The following is a 22,360-nucleotide window of genomic DNA, read 5'->3' on the forward strand; positions in this document are numbered from 1 at the left end:
AATTTGACGTTGTAATTCCTTAGTTTCTAAAGGGTTACACCTATAGGCTGGCTTATTTGGCAAAGGTGCTCCGGGAATGAGATCGATTTGATGCTCAATTCCACGTATGGGTGGTAGTTCTTTAGGTAATTCATTCGGAAAAACGTCCTCAAAATCCTTAATCAATTGGGCTAACTTAGGATTTTGAGCAACAAAATTTTCGTGGGTTTCTTTGGAGTATAGTATGAACAACTCTCCCTCACCATCTAACTCCCTTTCAAACTCTTTAAGAGACAACAAGGATACTTCTTTTTGGGGTGTTTGTGATGGTGAAAACCGTGGGGGTGGTAAAGGGTGTAGTTTTTTCTTTCTCCCTTCATGGACTATGGTATACGTGTTGTGATACCCATCATGTATAGATCTTTTATCAGTTTGCCAAGGCCTACCAAGTAGAATATGACAAGCATCCATAGACACAACATCACATAATATAGAATCACAATACGAACCAATACAAAAAGAAACCATGCATTGCTTCCTAACCCCAGTGCTAGCATTAGAATCTAACCAACTTAATTTGTAAGGTTGTGGATGATTAGTAGTCGTAAGACCAAGTTTAGATACTAGGGTCTTAGACACGGTATTAGCCTCACTTCCTCCATCAATAATCAAATCACATACCTCGTCACCAATTTTACAACGGGTGATGAAAATGTGTTGTCGTTGGGGGGCAGCATCCTCTTCCACACGTGCTTGTAAGGCCCTCCTAATCACGAGGCTAGTCTTCTCCTCTGGCTCGGCAATGCAATCATCACAATCATCTTCAACTTCTTCTTCCCCTCCTCAAACTCATCCCAGTTGATGTTTTGAGTGGCCATGAGCTTAACCTCTTGTATGGTTAACGCCCTAGTATTAGGACAATCCTTCTTGTAATGACCTCGTCCTCCACATTTGTAACACACAATGTCACCTAGCTTCACGTCCTTTGTGTCCTTTTTTGGTGGATTACTTGGTTTGTTAAAGGAAGAACCTTCCTTCGTAGGAAAAGAAGGTTTTCGTGCCAATTGAGGAATGGTAGTAGGCTTCTTCTTCTTCCTCTTAGCATCGAACTTAATCACCAACTTGCAAGCTTCAGCAAACGTGAGGTTAGTATAACCTTCAAGTTTGTCTTGTAATTCTTGGTCCAAACCAGATATGAAACGCCCCATTTTGAGCTCTTCATTTTCGGTTACTTCACACACAATAGCAAGTCTATCAAACTCTTTTATGTAATCCTCCACAGAGTCCCCATTTTGTTGCAAGGTACTCCACTTCACATATTGACTCTGCTTGTAATTGTGGGGGATGAAACGGTCTTTCATCCGTTTCTTGAGTTTGCCCCAAGTAGAGATAGGAGCTTTCCCCCTAAGGGTACGTCCCCTCTGCTCTCCTTGTAGCCAACTATCACCATAGCCCTTCAACTTGACTTTGGCAATCTTAAAACGTTGAACATCCTCATGAATGTCCTTGTATTCAAAGTACCTTTCCAAGGATTTCTCCCATTCCAAGTACTTCTCTGGATCAAGTGTCCCATCAAAAGAAGGGACGTCCACTTTGAGACTCCTATCTTCCCTCCTAGGTGGAGGGTCTTCATCTTGATCTCTCCTATCTTGCTCGTTCATGAGCCTTGCCATCAAGGCAGCAAGGTTCCCTTGTAGATTGGCATTGGTTTCGGCCAACCTTTCTTGACTAGCAATGGATCGATTAAGAGCTTCCAAGGCTGTCCTCAAGTCTTGATTCTCTCCCATGGTGTGTAGGTATACGACCCCTTAGGAAATGTTTAGGAAAACACCCCCTACCTGACGCGCCAAATGATGTGTAAGCTAGATGAGAACCTTGTTACAAAAGTACGTTTTAAGGGGTCTTAGTGAAATCGTGATTAGTGAAGGGGAGAATAGGGGAACACTCAACCCTAGTCTCGGATATAACAAAGGGGAACACTCACCCTTTGCTTGGTGTAGTTAGGAATGGGGAACACTCAACCCACTCGTTCACTACGCAAGTTCCTAGGTTTGGGAACACTCTACCAAAACTAGCACTCTTCAAATTTGAGTTATCAAACTTGGACCTTAAAAAAGACTAATTGCTAAGTCACGTTTAATCAACAAAACACAAGTGTTTAAGCAAATTTCTGGATGCTTTTCATTCATGCATAGTACACTATTTATAGTAGTGTATAAGTTACATAAAGGAACATAGGATTCCCTTCTGCAATTTTTAATGATCATCCATCACTTGCCTAATTAAAAGACAAGATAAAATGCTAATTATAAGGTGATTAAAAGGCTCATATGACTGTCCAATTAACCCCTCATAACAACAAAGTAAAACTAATCAACTAAGCTTAAAACTATGCTTAAATTAAGGAGAAAACGTTCAGCAATCATGAGGTCTTCAAGCAGCATATTCAACGTCCAAGAAAACATGCAAACAACCCCCTTGAGTCACGCTTGTAACCTCCCATTTAAACCCTTGATTCAAGCTCCTTTATTCTAGCAACAACTCTCTAATTAAGTACATGTAAACCCCAAGTAAAGAGGTAGAATAATCAGCCAACTAATGCCTTAATTCATGCCCAACACAAGCCTTGAATCACGCTGTCAAAATCAGTCCAATGTAACTCCCAAATGCATAAATCATGCGTGGCTTCAAGCTTGGAAAAACGGCTCATGTACTAGATACCTTCAACAAGATTAATTACACTAAGGGAAGTGTAACCATTTGTTAAACTCTTTGGACTAAAACCGTGCATAGGATTGAAGAATGATTTAGACAAGAATAATCCCTTAGCACCTTGCTCAATAGCACCGTGTTGAACCTCCTCATCTTGACCATGGATAGTTGACCCTTGACCATCTTGGTCAGACTTTCATTTGATTCAAATTGCTTTGTTTGAATGAGTTTGACTTTTATGTGATTCAATTAGCTTTGTAGAATGCATTTCACTTCCATTTGATTTAAAAGGCTTTGTTTAAATGTGTTTGACTTTCATTTGATCAAATAGCTTTATTTGAATGTGTTTGACTTTCATTTGATTTAAATTGCTTTGTTTGAATGTGTTTGACTTTCATTTGATTCAAATAGCTTTATTTGAATGTGTTTGACTTTTATTTGATTCCATTAGCTTTGTAGAATGCATTTCACTTTCATTTGATTTAAATAGCTTTGTTTGAACGTGTTTGACTTTCATTTGATTCAAATAGCTTTGTTTGAAACTGTTTGACTTTCATTTGATTCAATTAGCTTTGTTTGAATGTTTTTGACTTTCATGTGATTCAATTAGCATTGTAAAATGTATTTAACTTTCATTTGATTTAAATTGCTTTGTTTTAATGTGTTTGACTTTCATATTATTCAATTAGCTTTGTAGAATGTATTTGACTTTCATTTGATTCAAATAGCTTTGTTTGAATGTTTTTTACTTTCATTTGATTCAATTAGCTTTTTAAAATGTATTTGACTTTCATTTGATTCAAATAGCTTTGTGTGAATGTATTTGACTCATATTTGATTCAACTAGCTTTGTTTGAATGTGTTTGACTTTCATTTTATTAAATTAGCTTTGTAGAATGCATTTCACTTTCATTTGATTTTAAATAACTTTTTTTGAATGTGTTTGACTTTCATTTGATTTAAATTGCTTTGTTTGAATGTGTTTCACTTTCATTTGATTCAATTAGCTTTATAGAATGTATTTGACTTTCATTTGATTCAAATAGCTTTGTTTGAATGTGTTTAACTCTCAATTGACTCAAATAGCTTTGTTTGAATGTGTTTGACTTTCATTTGATTCAATTAGCTTTGTAGAATGTATTTGACTTTCATTTTATTCAAATAGCTTTGTTTGAATGTGTTTGACTTTCATTTGATTCAATTAGCATTGTAGAATATATTTGACTTTCATTTGATTCAAATAGCTTTGTTTGAATGTGTTTGACTTTCATTTGATTCAATTTGCTTTGTAGAATGTATTTGACTTTCATTTGATTCAAATAGCTTTGTTTGAATGTGTTTGACTTTCATTTGATTCAATTAGCTTTGTAGAATGTATTTTACTTTCATTTGATTCAAATAGCTTTGTTTGAATGTGTTTGACTTTCATTAGATTCAATTAGCTTTGTAGAATAAATTTGACTTGAATTTGATGCAAATAAATTTGTTTGAAAGTGTTTGACTTTCATTTGATTTAAATAGATTTGTAGAAAGCATTTCACTTTCATTTCATTTAAATAGCTTTGTTTGAACGTGTTTGACTTTCATTTGATTCAAATAGCTTTGTTTGAATGTGTTTGACTTTCATTTGATTCAATTAGCTTTGTAGAATGTATTTGACTTTCATTTGATTCAAATAGGGTTGTTTGAATGTGTTTGACTTTCATCTGATTCAATTAGCTTTGTAGAATGCATTTCACTTTCATTTGATTTAAATAGCTTTATTTGAACGTGTTTGACTTTCATTTGATTCAAATAGCTTTGTTTGAATGTGTTTCACTTTCATTTGATTCAATTAGCTTTCTAGAATGTATTTGACTTTCATTTGATTCAAATAGGGTTGTTTGAATGTGTTTGACTTTCATCTGTTTCAATTAGCTTTGTAGAATGTATTTGACTTTCATTTGATTCAAATAGCTTTGTTTGAATGAGTTTGACTTTTATGTGATTCAATTAGCTTTGTAGAATGCATTTCACTTCCATTTGATTTAAATTGCTTTGTTTGAATGTGTTTGACTTTCATTTGATCAAATAGCTTTATTTGAATGTGTTTGACTTTCATTTGATTTAAATTGCTTTGTTTGAATGTGTTTGACTTTCATTTGATTCAAATAGCTTTATTTGAATGTGTTTGACTTTTATTTGATTCCATAGCTTTGTAGAATGCATTTCACTTTCATTTGATTTAAATAGCTTTGTTTGAACGTGTTTGACTTTCATTAGATTCAAATAGCTTTGTTTGAATGTGTTTGACTTTCATTTGATTCAATTAGCTTTGTAGAATGTATTTAACTTTCATTTGATTTAAATAGCTTTGTTTGAATGTGTTTGACTTTCATGTGATTCAATTAGCATTGTAAAATGTATTTCACTTTCATTTGATTTAAATTGCTTTGTTTGAATGTGTTTGACTTTCATATTGTTCAATTAGCTTTGTAGAATGTATTTGACTTTCATTTGATTCAAATAGATTTGTTTGAATGTTTTTTACTTTCATTTGATTCAATTAGCTTTTTAGAATGTATTTGACTTTGATTTGATTCAAATAGCTTTGTGTGAATGTATTTGACTCATATTTGATTCAACTAGCTTTGTTTGAATGTGTTTGACTTTCATTTGATTCAATTAGCTTTGTAGAATGCATTTCACTTTCATTTGATTTTAAATAACTTTGTTTGAATGTGTTTAACTTTCATTTGATTTAAATTGCTTTGTTTGAATGTGTTTCACTTTCATTTGATTCAATTAGCTTTATAGAATGTATTTGACTTTCATTTGATTCAAATAGCGTTGTTTGAATGTGTTTAACTCTCAATTGACTCAAGTAGCTTTGTTTGAATGTGTTTGACTTTCATTTGATTCAATTAGCTTTGTAGAATGTATTTGACTTTCATTTTATTCAAATAGCTTTGTTTGAATGTGTTTGACTTTCATTTGATTCAAGTAGCATTGTAGAATGTATTTGTCTTTCATTTGATTCAAATAGCTTTGTTTGAATGTGTTTGACTTTCATTTGATTAAATTAGCTTTGTAGAATGTATTTGACTTTCATTTGATTCAAATAGCTTTGTTTGAATGTGTTTGACTTTCAATTGATTCAATTAGCTTTGTAGAATGTATTTGACTGTCATTTGATTCAAATAGCTTTGTTTGAATGTGTTTGAATTTCATTTAATTCAATTTGCTTTGTAGAATGCATTTCACTTTCATTTGATTTATATAGCTTTGTTTGAATGTGTTTGACTTTCATTTAAATTAAAAAGCTTTTTTTGAATGTGATTTACTTTCATTTGATTTAAAAGGCTTTGTTTGAATGTGTTTGACTTTCATTTGATTAAAATAGCTTTGTTTTAATGTGTTTAACTTTCATTTGATTCGATTTGCTTTGTAGAATGTATTTGACTTTTATTTGATTTAATTAGCTTTGTTTGAATGTATTTAACTTTCGTTTGATTCAATTAGCTTTGTAGAATGTATTTGACTTTCATTTGATTCGAATAGCTTTGTTTGAATGTGTTTGACTTTTATTTGATTCAATTAGCTTTGTAGAACGTATTTGACTTTCATTTGATTCAAATAGCTTTATTTGAATGTGTTTGACTTTCATTTGATTCAATTAGCTTTGTAGAATGTATTTGACTTTCATTTGAATCAAATAACTTTGTTTGTCTGTGTTTGACTTTCATTTGATTCAATTTGCTTTGTAGAATGTATTTGACTTTCGTTTTCTTCAAATAGCTTTGTTTGAATGTGTTTGACTTTCATTTGATTCAATTAGCTTTGTAGAATGTATTTGACATTCATTTAATTAAAATAGCTTTGTTTGAATGTGTTTGACTTTCAATTGATTCAAATAGCTTTGTTTAAATGTGTTTAACTTTCATTTGATTCAATCAGCTTTATAGAATGTATTTGACTTTTATTTGATTTAATTAACTTTTTTTGAATGTGTTTGACTCTCATTTGATTCAAATAGCATTGTTTGAATGTTTTTTACTTTCATTTGATTCAATTAACTTTATAGAATGCATTTCACTTTCATTTGATTTAAATAACTTTGTTTGAATGTGTTTGACTTTCATTTAATTCAAATAGCTTTGTTTGAATGTGTTTGACTTTCATTTGATTCAATTAGCTTTGTAAAATGTATTTGACTTTCATTTGATTCAAATAGCTTTGTGTGAATGTATTTGACTCATATTTGATTCAACTAGCTTTGTTTGAATGTGTTTGACTTTCATTTGATTCAATTAGCTTTGTAGAATGTATTTGACTTTCATTTGATTCAAATAGCTTTGTTTGAATGTGTTTGACTTTCATGTGATTCAATTAGCTTTGTAAAATGTATTTCACTTTCATTTGATTCAATTAGCTTTATAGAATGTATTTGACTTTCATTTGATTCAAATAGCTTTGTTTGAATGTGTTTAACTCTCAATTGATTCAAATAGCTTTGTTTTAATGTGTTTGACTTTCATTTGATTCAATTAGCTTTGTAGAATGTTTTTGACTTTCATTTTATTCAAATAGCTTTGTTTGAATGTGTTTGACTTTCATTTGATTCAATTAGCATTGTAGAATGTATTTGACTTTCATTTGATTCAAATAGCTTTGTTTGAATGTGTTTGACTTTCATTTGATTGAATTAGCTTTGTAGAATGTATTTGACTTTCATTTGATACAAATAGCTTTGTTTGAATGTGTTTGACTTTCATTTTATTCAATTAGCTTTGTAGAATGTATTTTACTTTCATTTGATTCAAATAGCTTTGTTTGAATGTGTTTGACTTTCATTAGATTCAATTAGCTTTGTAGAATAAATTTGACTTGAATTTGATGCAAATAAATTTGTTTGAAAGTGTTTGACTTTCATTTGATTTAAATAGATTTGTAGAAAGCATTTCACTTTCATTTCATTTAAATAGCTTTGTTTGAACGTGTTTGACTTTCATTTGATTCAAATAGCTTTGTTTGAATGTGTTTGACTTTCATTTGATTCAATTAGCTTTGTAGAATGTATTTGACTTTCGTTTTCTTCAAATAGCTTTGTTTGAATGTGTTTGACTTTCATTTGATTCAATTAGCTTTGTAGAATGTATTTGACATTCATTTAATTAAAATAGCTTTGTTTGAATGTGTTTGACTTTCAATTGATTCAAATAGCTTTGTTTAAATGTGTTTAACTTTCATTTGATTCAATCAGCTTTATAGAATGTATTTGACTTTTATTTGATTTAATTAACTTTTTTTGAATGTGTTTGACTCTCATTTGATTCAAATAGCATTGTTTGAATGTTTTTTACTTTCATTTGATTCAATTAACTTTATAGAATGCATTTCACTTTCATTTGATTTAAATAACTTTGTTTGAATGTGTTTGACTTTCATTTAATTCAAATAGCTTTGTTTGAATGTGTTTGACTTTCATTTGATTCAATTAGCTTTGTAAAATGTATTTGACTTTCATTTGATTCAAATAGCTTTGTGTGAATGTATTTGACTCATATTTGATTCAACTAGCTTTGTTTGAATGTGTTTGACTTTCATTTGATTCAATTAGCTTTGTAGAATGTATTTGACTTTCATTTGATTCAAATAGCTTTGTTTGAATGTGTTTGACTTTCATGTGATTCAATTAGCTTTGTAAAATGTATTTCACTTTCATTTGATTCAATTAGCTTTATAGAATGTATTTGACTTTCATTTGATTCAAATAGCTTTGTTTGAATGTGTTTAACTCTCAATTGATTCAAATAGCTTTGTTTTAATGTGTTTGACTTTCATTTGATTCAATTAGCTTTGTAGAATGTTTTTGACTTTCATTTTATTCAAATAGCTTTGTTTGAATGTGTTTAACTTTCATTTGATTCAATTAGCATTGTAGAATGTATTTGACTTTCATTTGATTCAAATAGCTTTGTTTGAATGTGTTTGACTTTCATTTGATTGAATTAGCTTTGTAGAATGTATTTAACTTTCATTTGATACAAATAGCTTTGTTTGAATGTGTTTGACTTTCATTTTATTCAATTAGCTTTGTAGAATGTATTTTACTTTCATTTGATTCAAATAACTTTGTTTGAATGTGTTTGACTTTCATTAGATTCAATTAGCTTTGTAGAATAAATTTGACTTGAATTTGATGCAAATAAATTTGTTTGAAAGTGTTTGACTTTCATTTGATTTAAATAGATTTGTAGAAAGCATTTCACTTTCATTTCATTTAAATAGCTTTGTTTGAACGTGTTTGACTTTCATTTGATTCAAATAGCTTTGTTTGAATGTGTTTGACTTTCATTTGATTCAATTAGCTTTGTAGAATGTATTTGACTTTCATTTGATTCAAATAGGGTTGTTTGAATGTGTTTGACTTTCATCTGATTCAATTAGCTTTGTAGAATGCATTTCACTTTCATTTGATTTAAATAGCTTTATTTGAACGTGTTTGACTTTCATTTGATTCAAATAGCTTTGTTTGAATGTGTTTCACTTTCATTTGATTCAATTAGCTTTCTAGAATGTATTTGACTTTCATTTGATTCAAATAGGGTTGTTTGAATGTGTTTGACTTTCATCTGTTTCAATTAGCTTTGTAGAATGTATTTGACTTTCATTTGATTCAAATAGCTTTGTTTGAATGAGTTTGACTTTTATGTGATTCAATTAGCTTTGTAGAATGCATTTCACTTCCATTTGATTTAAATTGCTTTGTTTGAATGTGTTTGACTTTCATTTGATCAAATAGCTTTATTTGAATGTGTTTGACTTTCATTTGATTTAAATTGCTTTGTTTGAATGTGTTTGACTTTCATTTGATTCAAATAGCTTTATTTGAATGTGTTTGACTTTTATTTGATTCCATAGCTTTGTAGAATGCATTTCACTTTCATTTGATTTAAATAGCTTTGTTTGAACGTGTTTGACTTTCATTAGATTCAAATAGCTTTGTTTGAATGTGTTTGACTTTCATTTGATTCAATTAGCTTTGTAGAATGTATTTAACTTTCATTTGATTTAAATAGCTTTGTTTGAATGTGTTTGACTTTCATGTGATTCAATTAGCATTGTAAAATGTATTTCACTTTCATTTGATTTAAATTGCTTTGTTTGAATGTGTTTGACTTTCATATTGTTCAATTAGCTTTGTAGAATGTATTTGACTTTCATTTGATTCAAATAGATTTGTTTGAATGTTTTTTACTTTCATTTGATTCAATTAGCTTTTTAGAATGTATTTGACTTTGATTTGATTCAAATAGCTTTGTGTGAATGTATTTGACTCATATTTGATTCAACTAGCTTTGTTTGAATGTGTTTGACTTTCATTTGATTCAATTAGCTTTGTAGAATGCATTTCACTTTCATTTGATTTTAAATAACTTTGTTTGAATGTGTTTAACTTTCATTTGATTTAAATTGCTTTGTTTGAATGTGTTTCACTTTCATTTGATTCAATTAGCTTTATAGAATGTATTTGACTTTCATTTGATTCAAATAGCGTTGTTTGAATGTGTTTAACTCTCAATTGACTCAAGTAGCTTTGTTTGAATGTGTCTGACTTTCATTTGATTCAATTAGCTTTGTAGAATGTATTTGACTTTCATTTTATTCAAATAGCTTTGTTTGAATGTGTTTGACTTTCATTTGATTCAAGTAGCATTGTAGAATGTATTTGTCTTTCATTTGATTCAAATAGCTTTGTTTGAATGTGTTTGACTTTCATTTGATTAAATTAGCTTTGTAGAATGTATTTGACTTTCATTTGATTCAAATAGCTTTGTTTGAATGTGTTTGACTTTCAATTGATTCAATTAGCTTTGTAGAATGTATTTGACTGTCATTTGATTCAAATAGCTTTGTTTGAATGTGTTTGAATTTCATTTAATTCAATTTGCTTTGTAGAATGCATTTCACTTTCATTTGATTTATATAGCTTTGTTTGAATGTGTTTGACTTTCATTTAAATTAAAAAGCTTTTTTTGAATGTGATTTACTTTCATTTGATTTAAAAGGCTTTGTTTGAATGTGTTTGACTTTCATTTGATTAAAATAGCTTTGTTTTAATGTGTTTAACTTTCATTTGATTCGATTTGCTTTGTAGAATGTATTTGACTTTTATTTGACTTAATTAGCTTTGTTTGAATGTATTTAACTTTCGTTTGATTCAATTAGCTTTGTAGAATGTATTTGACTTTCATTTGATTCGAATAGCTTTGTTTGAATGTGTTTGACTTTTATTTGATTCAATTAGCTTTGTAGAACGTATTTGACTTTCATTTGATTCAAATAGCTTTATTTGAATGTGTTTGACTTTCATTTGATTCAATTAGCTTTGTAGAATGTATTTGACTTTCATTTGAATCAAATAACTTTGTTTGTCTGTGTTTGACTTTCATTTGATTCAATTTGCTTTGTAGAATGTATTTGACTTTCGTTTTCTTCAAATAGCTTTGTTTGAATGTGTTTGACTTTCATTTGATTCAATTAGCTTTGTAGAATGTATTTGACATTCATTTAATTAAAATAGCTTTGTTTGAATGTGTTTGACTTTCAATTGATTCAAATAGCTTTGTTTAAATGTGTTTAACTTTCATTTGATTCAATCAGCTTTATAGAATGTATTTGACTTTTATTTGATTTAATTAACTTTTTTTGAATGTGTTTGACTCTCATTTGATTCAAATAGCATTGTTTGAATGTTTTTTACTTTCATTTGATTCAATTAACTTTATAGAATGCATTTCACTTTCATTTGATTTAAATAACTTTGTTTGAATGTGTTTGACTTTCATTTAATTCAAATAGCTTTGTTTGAATGTGTTTGACTTTCATTTGATTCAATTAGCTTTGTAAAATGTATTTGACTTTCATTTGATTCAAATAGCTTTGTGTGAATGTATTTGACTCATATTTGATTCAACTAGCTTTGTTTGAATGTGTTTGACTTTCATTTGATTCAATTAGCTTTGTAGAATGTATTTGACTTTCATTTGATTCAAATAGCTTTGTTTGAATGTGTTTGACTTTCATGTGATTCAATTAGCTTTGTAAAATGTATTTCACTTTCATTTGATTCAATTAGCTTTATAGAATGTATTTGACTTTCATTTGATTCAAATAGCTTTGTTTGAATGTGTTTAACTCTCAATTGATTCAAATAGCTTTGTTTTAATGTGTTTGACTTTCATTTGATTCAATTAGCTTTGTAGAATGTTTTTGACTTTCATTTTATTCAAATAGCTTTGTTTGAATGTGTTTGACTTTCATTTGATTCAATTAGCATTGTAGAATGTATTTGACTTTCATTTGATTCAAATAGCTTTGTTTGAATGTGTTTGACTTTCATTTGATTGAATTAGCTTTGTAGAATGTATTTGACTTTCATTTGATACAAATAGCTTTGTTTGAATGTGTTTGACTTTCATTTTATTCAATTAGCTTTGTAGAATGTATTTTACTTTCATTTGATTCAAATAGCTTTGTTTGAATGTGTTTGACTTTCATTAGATTCAATTAGCTTTGTAGAATAAATTTGACTTGAATTTGATGCAAATAAATTTGTTTGAAAGTGTTTGACTTTCATTTGATTTAAATAGATTTGTAGAAAGCATTTCACTTTCATTTCATTTAAATAGCTTTGTTTGAACGTGTTAGACTTTCATTTGATTCAAATAGCTTTGTTTGAATGTGTTTGACTTTCATTTGATTCAATTAGCTTTGTAGAATGTATTTGACTTTCATTTGATTCAAATAGGGTTGTTTGAATGTGTTTGACTTTCATCTGATTCAATTAGCTTTGTAGAATGCATTTCACTTTCATTTGATTTAAATAGCTTTATTTGAACGTGTTTGACTTTCATTTGATTCAAATAGCTTTGTTTGAATGTGTTTCACTTTCATTTGATTCAATTAGCTTTCTAGAATGTATTTGACTTTCATTTGATTCAAATAGGGTTGTTTGAATGTGTTTGACTTTCATCTGTTTCAATTAGCTTTGTAGAATGTATTTGACTTTCATTTGATTCAAATAGCTTTGTTTGAATGAGTTTGACTTTTATGTGATTCAATTAGCTTTGTAGAATGCATTTTACTTCCATTTGATTTAAATTGCTTTGTTTGAATGTGTTTGACTTTCATTTGATCAAATAGCTTTATTTGAATGTGTTTGACTTTCATTTGATTTAAATTGCTTTGTTTGAATGTGTTTGACTTTCATTTGATTCAAATAGCTTTATTTGAATGTGTTTGACTTTTATTTGATTCCATAGCTTTGTAGAATGCATTTCACTTTCATTTGATTTAAATAGCTTTGTTTGAACGTGTTTGACTTTCATTAGATTCAAATAGCTTTGTTTGAATGTGTTTGACTTTCATTTGATTCAATTAGCTTTGTAGAATGTATTTAACTTTCATTTGATTTAAATAGCTTTGTTTGAATGTGTTTGACTTTCATGTGATTCAATTAGCATTGTAAAATGTATTTCACTTTCATTTGATTTAAATTGCTTTGTTTGAATGTGTTTGACTTTCATATTGTTCAATTAGCTTTGTAGAATGTATTTGACTTTCATTTGATTCAAATAGATTTGTTTGAATGTTTTTTACTTTCATTTGATTCAATTAGCTTTTTAGAATGTATTTGACTTTGATTTGATTCAAATAGCTTTGTGTGAATGTATTTGACTCATATTTGATTCAACTAGCTTTGTTTGAATGTGTTTGACTTTCATTTGATTCAATTAGCTTTGTAGAATGCATTTCACTTTCATTTGATTTTAAATAACTTTGTTTGAATGTGTTTAACTTTCATTTGATTTAAATTGCTTTGTTTGAATGTGTTTCACTTTCATTTGATTCAATTAGCTTTATAGAATGTATTTGACTTTCATTTGATTCAAATAGCGTTGTTTGAATGTGTTTAACTCTCAATTGACTCAAGTAGCTTTGTTTGAATGTGTTTGACTTTCATTTGATTCAATTAGCTTTGTAGAATGTATTTGACTTTCATTTTATTCAAATAGCTTTGTTTGAATGTGTTTGACTTTCATTTGATTCAAGTAGCATTGTAGAATGTATTTGTCTTTCATTTGATTCAAATAGCTTTGTTTGAATGTGTTTGACTTTCATTTGATTAAATTAGCTTTGTAGAATGTATTTGACTTTCATTTGATTCAAATAGCTTTGTTTGAATGTGTTTGACTTTCAATTGATTAAATTAGCTTTGTAGAATGTATTTGACTGTCATTTGATTCAAATAGCTTTGTTTGAATGTGTTTGAATTTCATTTAATTCAATTTGCTTTGTAGAATGCATTTCACTTTCATTTGATTTATATAGCTTTGTTTGAATGTGTTTGACTTTCATTTAAATTAAAAAGCTTTTTTTGAATGTGATTTACTTTCATTTGATTTAAAAGGCTTTGTTTGAATGTGTTTGACTTTCATTTGATTAAAATAGCTTTGTTTTAATGTGTTTAACTTTCATTTGATTCGATTTGCTTTGTAGAATGTATTTGACTTTTATTTGATTTAATTAGCTTTGTTTGAATGTATTTAACTTTCGTTTGATTCAATTAGCTTTGTAGAATGTATTTGACTTTCATTTGATTCGAATAGCTTTGTTTGAATGTGTTTGACTTTTATTTGATTCAATTAGCTTTGTAGAACGTATTTGACTTTCATTTGATTCAAATAGCTTTATTTGAATGTGTTTGACTTTCATTTGATTCAATTAGCTTTGTAGAATGTATTTGACTTTCATTTGAATCAAATAACTTTGTTTGTCTGTGTTTGACTTTCATTTGATTCAATTTGCTTTGTAGAATGTATTTGACTTTCGTTTTCTTCAAATAGCTTTGTTTGAATGTGTTTGACTTTCATTTGATTCAATTAGTTTTGTAGAATGTATTTGACATTCATTTAATTAAAATAGCTTTGTTTGAATGTGTTTGACTTTCAATTGATTCAAATAGCTTTGTTTAAATGTGTTTAACTTTCATTTGATTCAATCAGCTTTATAGAATGTATTTGACTTTTATTTGATTTAATTAACTTTTTTTGAATGTGTTTGACTCTCATTTGATTCAAATAGCATTGTTTGAATGTTTTTTACTTTCATTTGATTCAATTAACTTTATAGAATGCATTTCACTTTCATTTGATTTAAATAACTTTGTTTGAATGTGTTTGACTTTCATTTAATTCAAATAGCTTTGTTTGAATGTATTTGACTTTCATTTGATTCAATTAGCTTTGTAAAATGTATTTGACTTTCATTTGATTTAAATAGCTTTGTGTGAATGTATTTGACTCATATTTGATTCAACTAGCTTTGTTTGAATGTGTTTGACTTTCATTAGATTAAATTAGCTTTGTAGAATGCATTTAACTTTCATTTGATTTTAAATAACTTTGTTTGAATGTGTTTGACTTTCATTTGATTTAAATTGCTTTGTTTGAATGTGTTTCACTTTCATTTGATTCAATTAGCTTTATAGAATGTATTTGACTTTTATTTGATTCAAATAGCTTTGTTTGAATGTGTTTAACTCTCAATTGACTCAAATAGCTTTGTTTGAATGTGTTTGACTTTCATTTGATTCAATTAGCTTTGTAGAATGTATTTGACTTTCATTTTATTCAAATAGCTTTGTTTGAATGTGTTTGACTTTCATTTGATTCAATTAGCATTGTAGAATGTATTTGACTTTCATTTGATTCAAATAGCTTTGTTTGAATGTGTTTGACTTTCATTTGATTCAATTAGCTTTGTAGAATGTATTTGACTTTCATTTGATACAAATAGCTTTGTTTGAATGTGTTTGACTTTCATTTTATTCAATTAGCTTTGTAGAATGTATTTTACTTTCATTTGATTCAAATAGCTTTGTTTGAATGTGTTTGACTTTCATTAGATTCAATTAGCTTTGTAGAATAAATTTGACTTGAATTTGATGCAAATAAATTTGTTTGAATGTGTTTGACTTTCATCTGATTCAATTAGCTTTGTAGAATGCATTTCACTTTCATTTCATTTAAATAGCTTTGTTTAAACGTGTTTGACTTTCATTTGATTCAAATAGCTTTGTTTGAATGTGTTTCACTTTCATTTGATTCAATTAGCTTTGTAGAATGTATTTGACTTTCATTTGATTCAAATAGGGTTGTTTGAATGTGTTTGACTTTCATCTGTTTCAATTAGCTTTGTAGAATGTATTTGACTTAGATTTGATTCAAATAGCTTTGTTTGAATGAGTTTGACTTTTATGTGATTCAATTAGCTTTGTAGAATGCATTTCACTTCCATTTGATTTAAATTGCTTTGTTTGAATGTGTTTGACTTTCATTTGATCAAATAGCTTTATTTGAATGTGTTTGACTTTCATTTGATGTAAATTGCTTTGTTTCAATGTGTTTGACTTTCATTTGATTCAAATAGCTTTATTTGAATGTGTTTGACTTTTATTTAATTCCATAGCTTTGTAGAATGCATTTCACTTTCATTTGATTTAAATAGCTTTGTTTGAACGTGTTTGACTTTCATTAGATTCAAATAGCTTTGTTTGAATGTGTTTGACTTTAATTTGATTCAATTAGCTTTGTAGAATGTATTTAACTTTCATTTGATTCAAATAGATTTGTTTGAATGTGTTTGACTTTCATATTATTCAATTAGCTTTGTAGAATGTATTTGACTTTCATTTGATTCAAATAGCTTTGTTTGAATGTTTTTTACTTTCATTTGATTCAATTAGCTTTTTAGAATGTATTTGACTTTCATTTAATTCAAATAGCTTTGTTTGAATGTGTTTGACTTTCATTTGATTCAATTAGCTTTGTAGAATGTATTTGACTTTCATTTGATTCAAATAGATTTGTTTGAATGTTTTTTACTTTCATTTGATTCAATTACCTTTTTAGAATGTATTTGACTTTCATTTGATTCAAATAGCTTTGTGTGAATGTATTTGACTCATATTTGATTCAACTAGCTTTGTTTGAATGTGTTTGACTTTCATTTGATTAAATTAGTGATGTGGATTCTAACCCCTTGTTTAGTCAAGATTTTAGAAAATCCACAATCTTGAAGTAACGATCCAATCTTGAAGGATTTCTTTAAGATTGAATAAAAACGAACCGATATTTCTCCTCACAAGATCACTCCTGAAACTTATGATTCGAATCCCCAAATTAATTAACCCACTCCTGGACGCTAATTATTTTGAGATTAAACTCTTAGCCTACTCCTAGACACTAAGTGTTTAATGTTCTAATCTTCAACCAACTCCTTGAATTGAAAACTAGCAAAAGAATTTGTAAGCAATTAAGCAAAACAAACAATAAACTTGTATTAAATTTTCTGGTTTTGATGTGTTCTTCAAAGCCACGAAAATAAGCTTTTAAAAGCCTCAAAAGAGGTCTCCTAGTCCTCCTAGAAGTAGAAGATCTAACCTAGATAGGATTCTAATAATCCTACATAAGATAGAATTTCAATCCTATCAAAGATAAGATTGCTAGGTAGTTTATTCCTAATCAAACTCTAACTAACTAAAAACTTTCCTAATCACCTTATGAAGTTTATAGCAACTAAATGACAGAAAAATAAACTTATCCTAATTGCTTAAACCAAGAAAAACCCTTTCAAGTGAAAGGTAAAAACTTGCAAGCAAAACTCTAGAAAAAACTAAGTAAAGAAAATCTTTCTTTTTGTACTGCCGCCGAACTACCACCTCACGCGCCTCCATCCTCGACACGCGCCCCACCACCGTGTAGCTGGACTCAGGCCGGAGCTAGGAAGCCGGCGCGTGGCACCCAGATCGGCGCGTCGCCACCGCTGTTGTCGTCGGAACCCAACTGGTCCTTGACTTCTTCTTCAATGGCTGCGCATGTTAACCATTCTTGATTCTTTGCTCCAAGCTCGAACCCTAATGGCCTTAAAACCAATATGATTGGCTCTTCAAAAGAATTTCCCTCTTGATTCACATCATTCTCCCCCTCTTCAAAAGAATTTGTCCTCAAATTCACTTCATCTAGGTAAGGAGTCAAATCACCAACATTAAAAGTAGCACTTACATTACCATATTCGCTTGGTAGATCAAGTTTGTAAGCACTATCACCATAAACTTCCAAAACCTCAAAAGGGCCGTCAGCTCTAGGCATGAGCTTGTTCTTCCTTTTGTGTGGAAACCTTTCCTTCCTTAAGTGTAACCAAACAAGATCTCCCGGCTTGAATGTAGGTTGTTTGCGCTTTTTGTTAGACCTTGCTTTGTATAAGTTATTCATCTTCTCAATTCTTACTTTAACTTGTTCACATGTCCTCTTAAAAACTTCAAGCCGTTTCTTAGCATCAATATGGATGTCCTCTTTGTTTAACGGCAACAAATCAATAGGCAAGAATGGATTAATGCCATAAACAACTTCAAATGGAGCTTGTTGTGTAGTTGATGAGGGTGACCGATTATAAGCAAACTCCGCATGGCAAAGTCTCATATCCCAATCCTTTTGAGTCTTACTAACCAACCCTCTAAGTAAAGTACCTAAGGTTCGATTGGTTACCTCAGTTTGACCATCTGTTTGAGGATGATGAGAAGTACTAAACATGAGCTTTGTTCCAAGTAGCTTCCACAAACACTTCCAAAAGTGGCTAAGGAACTTTGAGTCCCTATCCGAAACTATGCTTCTAGGAACTCCATGAAGTCGAACAATTTCCTTGAAGTATAGATTAGCTACATGTTGCGCATCATCCGTCTTGTGCATTGGAACAAAGTGAGCCATCTTTGAGAATCTATCAACTACAACCATAATAGCATCCTTCCCTCTTTGAGTTCGTGGTAGTCCAACAATGAAGTCCATACTAACACTATCCCAAGGACAATCTGGAACTGGAAGAGGTGTGTATAAGCCCTTTGAAAAAGAACTCTTTGCCTTTTGACAAGTAGCACATCTTGAAATCACACTTTGAACATCCTTGATCATATTTGGCCAATAGAAATATTCTCTAAGCATATCAACTGTTTTGTGAACACCAAAGTGCCCCGCAATTGCACCACTATGCACCTCTCTAATAAGCAATTCACGCCCACCACATTGAGGAATACAAAGTTTGTTACCTTGAAATAAGAAGCCATCTTGAAGCACAAAGTTGCGTGAAGGGTCTTTGTACTCTTTTGCCAAATCCGGACAGGTTGCATACAACCCAAGTATATGATCAAAACCAATGATCCTAGCATCCACCATGGCTAGCAAATAAGATCTCCTTGATAGTGCATCGGCAACCACATTCGCTTTGCCTTCCTTATACTTTGAAGAAAACGTAAAAGATTGTAGGAACTCAACCCACTTGGCGTGTCTATAATTCAACTTTTGTTGTCCATGGATATACTTCAAAGCCTCATGATCCGAATGTAGCACAAAAGGTTTTGGTCTTAAGTAATGAGACCAATGATCCAAAGCACGTACAATAGCATAAAATTCACGATCATAGTTAGAGTAGTTCAACTTTGCACCACTTAGTTTCTCACTAAAGTAAGAGATAGGTCGTGCCTCTTGAATTAGAACCGCACCTATACCTGCTCCACTTCCATCACATTCCACTTCAAACAATTTATCAAAGTTAGGCAAAGCTAGAACCGGCGTATTGCATAGTCTTTCCTTGATTGTCTCAAATGCTTGTTGCGCCGAATTAGTCCACACAAAGTCCCCTTTCTTCATCAATTCCGTGAAAGGTGCCATGATACTAGAAAAGTTTCTAATGAACCTTCTATAGAACGATGCAAGACCATGAAAACTACGTGCTTCACGAATGTTTTTAGGCGCCACCCAAGTCGACATAGCAGCCACCTTCTCGGGATCCACTTCAATACCCTTACCCGAAATAATATAGCCAAGAAAAGAAATACTTGGAACCATGAATGAGCACTTTTCAAGTTTGCCATATAGTTGATGTTCTCTTAATGTTTCAAATAATCTTCTAAGATGATCAATGTGTTCAACATTATCTCGACTATAGACTAATATATCATCAAGGTAAACGACAATGAACTTATTTAAGAAGGGTCGAAGTACCTCGTTCATGAGTCTCATGAATGAACTTGGCGCATTGCATAGCCCAAAGGGCATGACCATCCATTCATATAATCCTTGCTTAGTTTTGAAAGCAGTCTTCCACTCATCTCCTTCTCTAATTCGCATTTGATGGTAGCCGCTTCTAAGATCGATCTTGGAAAATATGGTAGAACCATGTAACTCATCAAGCATGTCTTCTAGTCGTGGCATAGGGAATCGATACTTGATAGTAATGTTGTTGACCGCTCTTGAATCAATACACATTCTCCATGTACCATCTTTCTTTGGAACTAGTAAAGCTGGAACCGCACAAGGGCTCATGCTTTCACGAACATAGCCTCTTTCAATCAATTCCTCTATTTGTCTTTGAAGCTCTTGGGAAGCCGTAGGGTCGCACCTATAGGCTGGTTTATTAGGTAGGGGAGCTCCGGGAATAAGATCAATAGCATGCTCTATTCCACGCAAAGGAGGTAGACCTTTAGGAAGTGCCTCTGGGAACACATCCTTAAATTCATCTAGCAATTCTTCTAGGTGCACGTTTGTTGAAGAACTTGTGGATTTCGCCTCTTTTATCACTAAGGCAAAGACCGTGGCTCCCTTTTCTACTTCACTCTCAAGTTCCTTAGCATTCAAAAAGAAATTCGGCACTTGCTTCTCTTTATCTTTGTTATGACCGTAGCTTGCATTAGGGGGTAGAGGATTGAGTTTGAACCTTTTGTTTCCTACTTTCACCGAATAAGTATTTGCCTCACCATCATGTGTAACTTGACGATCAAATTGCCAAGGTCTCCCTAAAAGAAGGTGACAAGCACTCATAGGAATAATATCACACCATAACTTTTCTTTGTATTTGCCAATGGAAAAGCTTACTAAGGCTTGTTTCTTTACATGAAGTCCCTTAGAATCATCAAGCCAACTCAACTTGTAAGGATTCTCATGTACTCTTGTTGGAAGGTTGAGCTTAGAAACCATTTCTGTGGACGCCACATTAGTACATGAACCACTATCAATGATCACCTTGCATGATATATCTCCTACTTTGCAACGAGTATGGAATAAGTTTTCCCGTTGAGATTTGTTAGGGTTTGCTTCGGCATGGAGGATCTTCCTTACCACAAGCACCTTTTCATCATCCTCGGGATCAATCTCCTCGTTCTCTTCCTCACTACCTGTTGCCTTAGTTTCGGATTCCTCATCGTCACACTCAAAAACTATGTGTTTCTCTTCTTCTACTTGTTGTTCGTACTGTCTTATTGTGAGAGTTTTCTTGGAAGGACATTGATCCGACCTATGTCCCTTTCCTTGACATTTGAAACATCTAATTCGGGCTTCGAACTCTTCTTTAGATATCTTAACGAATTTCTTTTCTCCACTTGTTGAGCTTTCTCCCTTAGACTCGTAGGAACTCGGTTTAAAAGGCTTGAAAGCTTTGCTTGTTTCGGTCCCTTGTGAGAACTTGGTACCAAAACTCTTTGTACTTGTGCTCTTCTTATCTTCGAGCCAATGACTTTCAATTTTTAAAGCTAGTTTGCACACATCATTGAATGATTCATACGTACTCAATTCAATCTTCCTAGAGATAGTGCGATTTAGACCTTTAAGGAACCTAGCAATCCTCAATGGTTCTTTTTCATCCAAATCACAAAGAGAGGTTAGTTTATCAAATTCAGCAATATATTCATTAACACTCTTAGTATCTTGTGTCAACATAGTGAGTTTCACATATAGAATTTGTTCGAAATCATGTGGAAGGTATTTAGAACGCATCTTCCTTTTCAAAACCGTCCAAGTCTTGATTTTTTCTTTCCCAGCCCTAGCACGTCGTGCTTTCAAATTATCGAACCAAATTCCCGCATTCTTAGTGAGTCGTATATAAGCAATTTTGAAACGTTGAGAATCATCAAAACCTTTATAATCTGAAATTTTCTCTAATTGTCTCGCCCACTCAAGAAAATCTTCGGGGCTTCCTAGACCCGTAAAATCATCAAGCTTGATACCTTTATCATCAATCTTATTCAGATTATGAGTATCAACATCACTACTAGAAGCATCACTATCACTATCATGCCGTTTTTTCTTCTTTTTCTTTTTATCAAGCAATAGTTGTGAAAAAGCATTAAAACGTGCCTCCGTATTATCTTGCAATCTTGCAAATTCATCCATGAGTTTGCTCAAAGCTTCCTCCATAATTATAAGACAAAAACAGACTTAAAAGAACCCTTATCCACACAGGTATATCCCACAAAAATCGCAACACAACTTGGAACAAAATTGCACACAACGAGCAGTAAGTATTAAATCGGACCAAAACTGACACAGTTGCGGAAAACAGTCCAGTTTAATAGCAAACGAACTCGAAAAATTTCGAAATTTCACAGGCAGAAAGTAGACAAAATTTCACTCAAAATAAAAAAAAGAATCACCTGAAAAGACCTTGTAACGAAGGAGAACGAGCCTTCTGAAGTTGACAGAAAAACTGGTTATCCGAGAACAAGTGCGATTTGATGAACGAAGTGTTGAACGATCAAAAACCCCTGAAATCTGATACCAATTTGATGTGGATTCTA

At 30.9% G+C, this 22,360-nt stretch overlaps 1 protein-coding gene across 1 annotated transcript in view; it reads right to left on the reverse strand.

Moving 5' to 3' along the window:
* Positions 1-19,678: 19,678 nt before the first annotated feature.
* LOC110694068 overlaps positions 19,679-22,360 on the reverse strand; it is a 54,340-nt gene continuing 51,658 nt past the window's right edge. The window contains exons 3-5 of the mRNA XM_021871222.1: positions 20,648-21,878; positions 19,794-20,584; positions 19,679-19,738 (exon numbers count right to left, since the gene is read on the reverse strand). Of these exons, the coding sequence (XP_021726914.1) occupies positions 19,679-19,738; positions 19,794-20,584; positions 20,648-21,878 (2,082 nt within the window). The remainder of the gene's footprint in view (positions 19,739-19,793; positions 20,585-20,647; positions 21,879-22,360) is intronic.

This window comes from Chenopodium quinoa, unplaced genomic scaffold (genome assembly GCF_001683475.1).
Source record: "Chenopodium quinoa cultivar QQ74 unplaced genomic scaffold, ASM168347v1, whole genome shotgun sequence".
Classification (NCBI taxonomy): domain Eukaryota; kingdom Viridiplantae; phylum Streptophyta; class Magnoliopsida; order Caryophyllales; family Amaranthaceae; genus Chenopodium; species Chenopodium quinoa.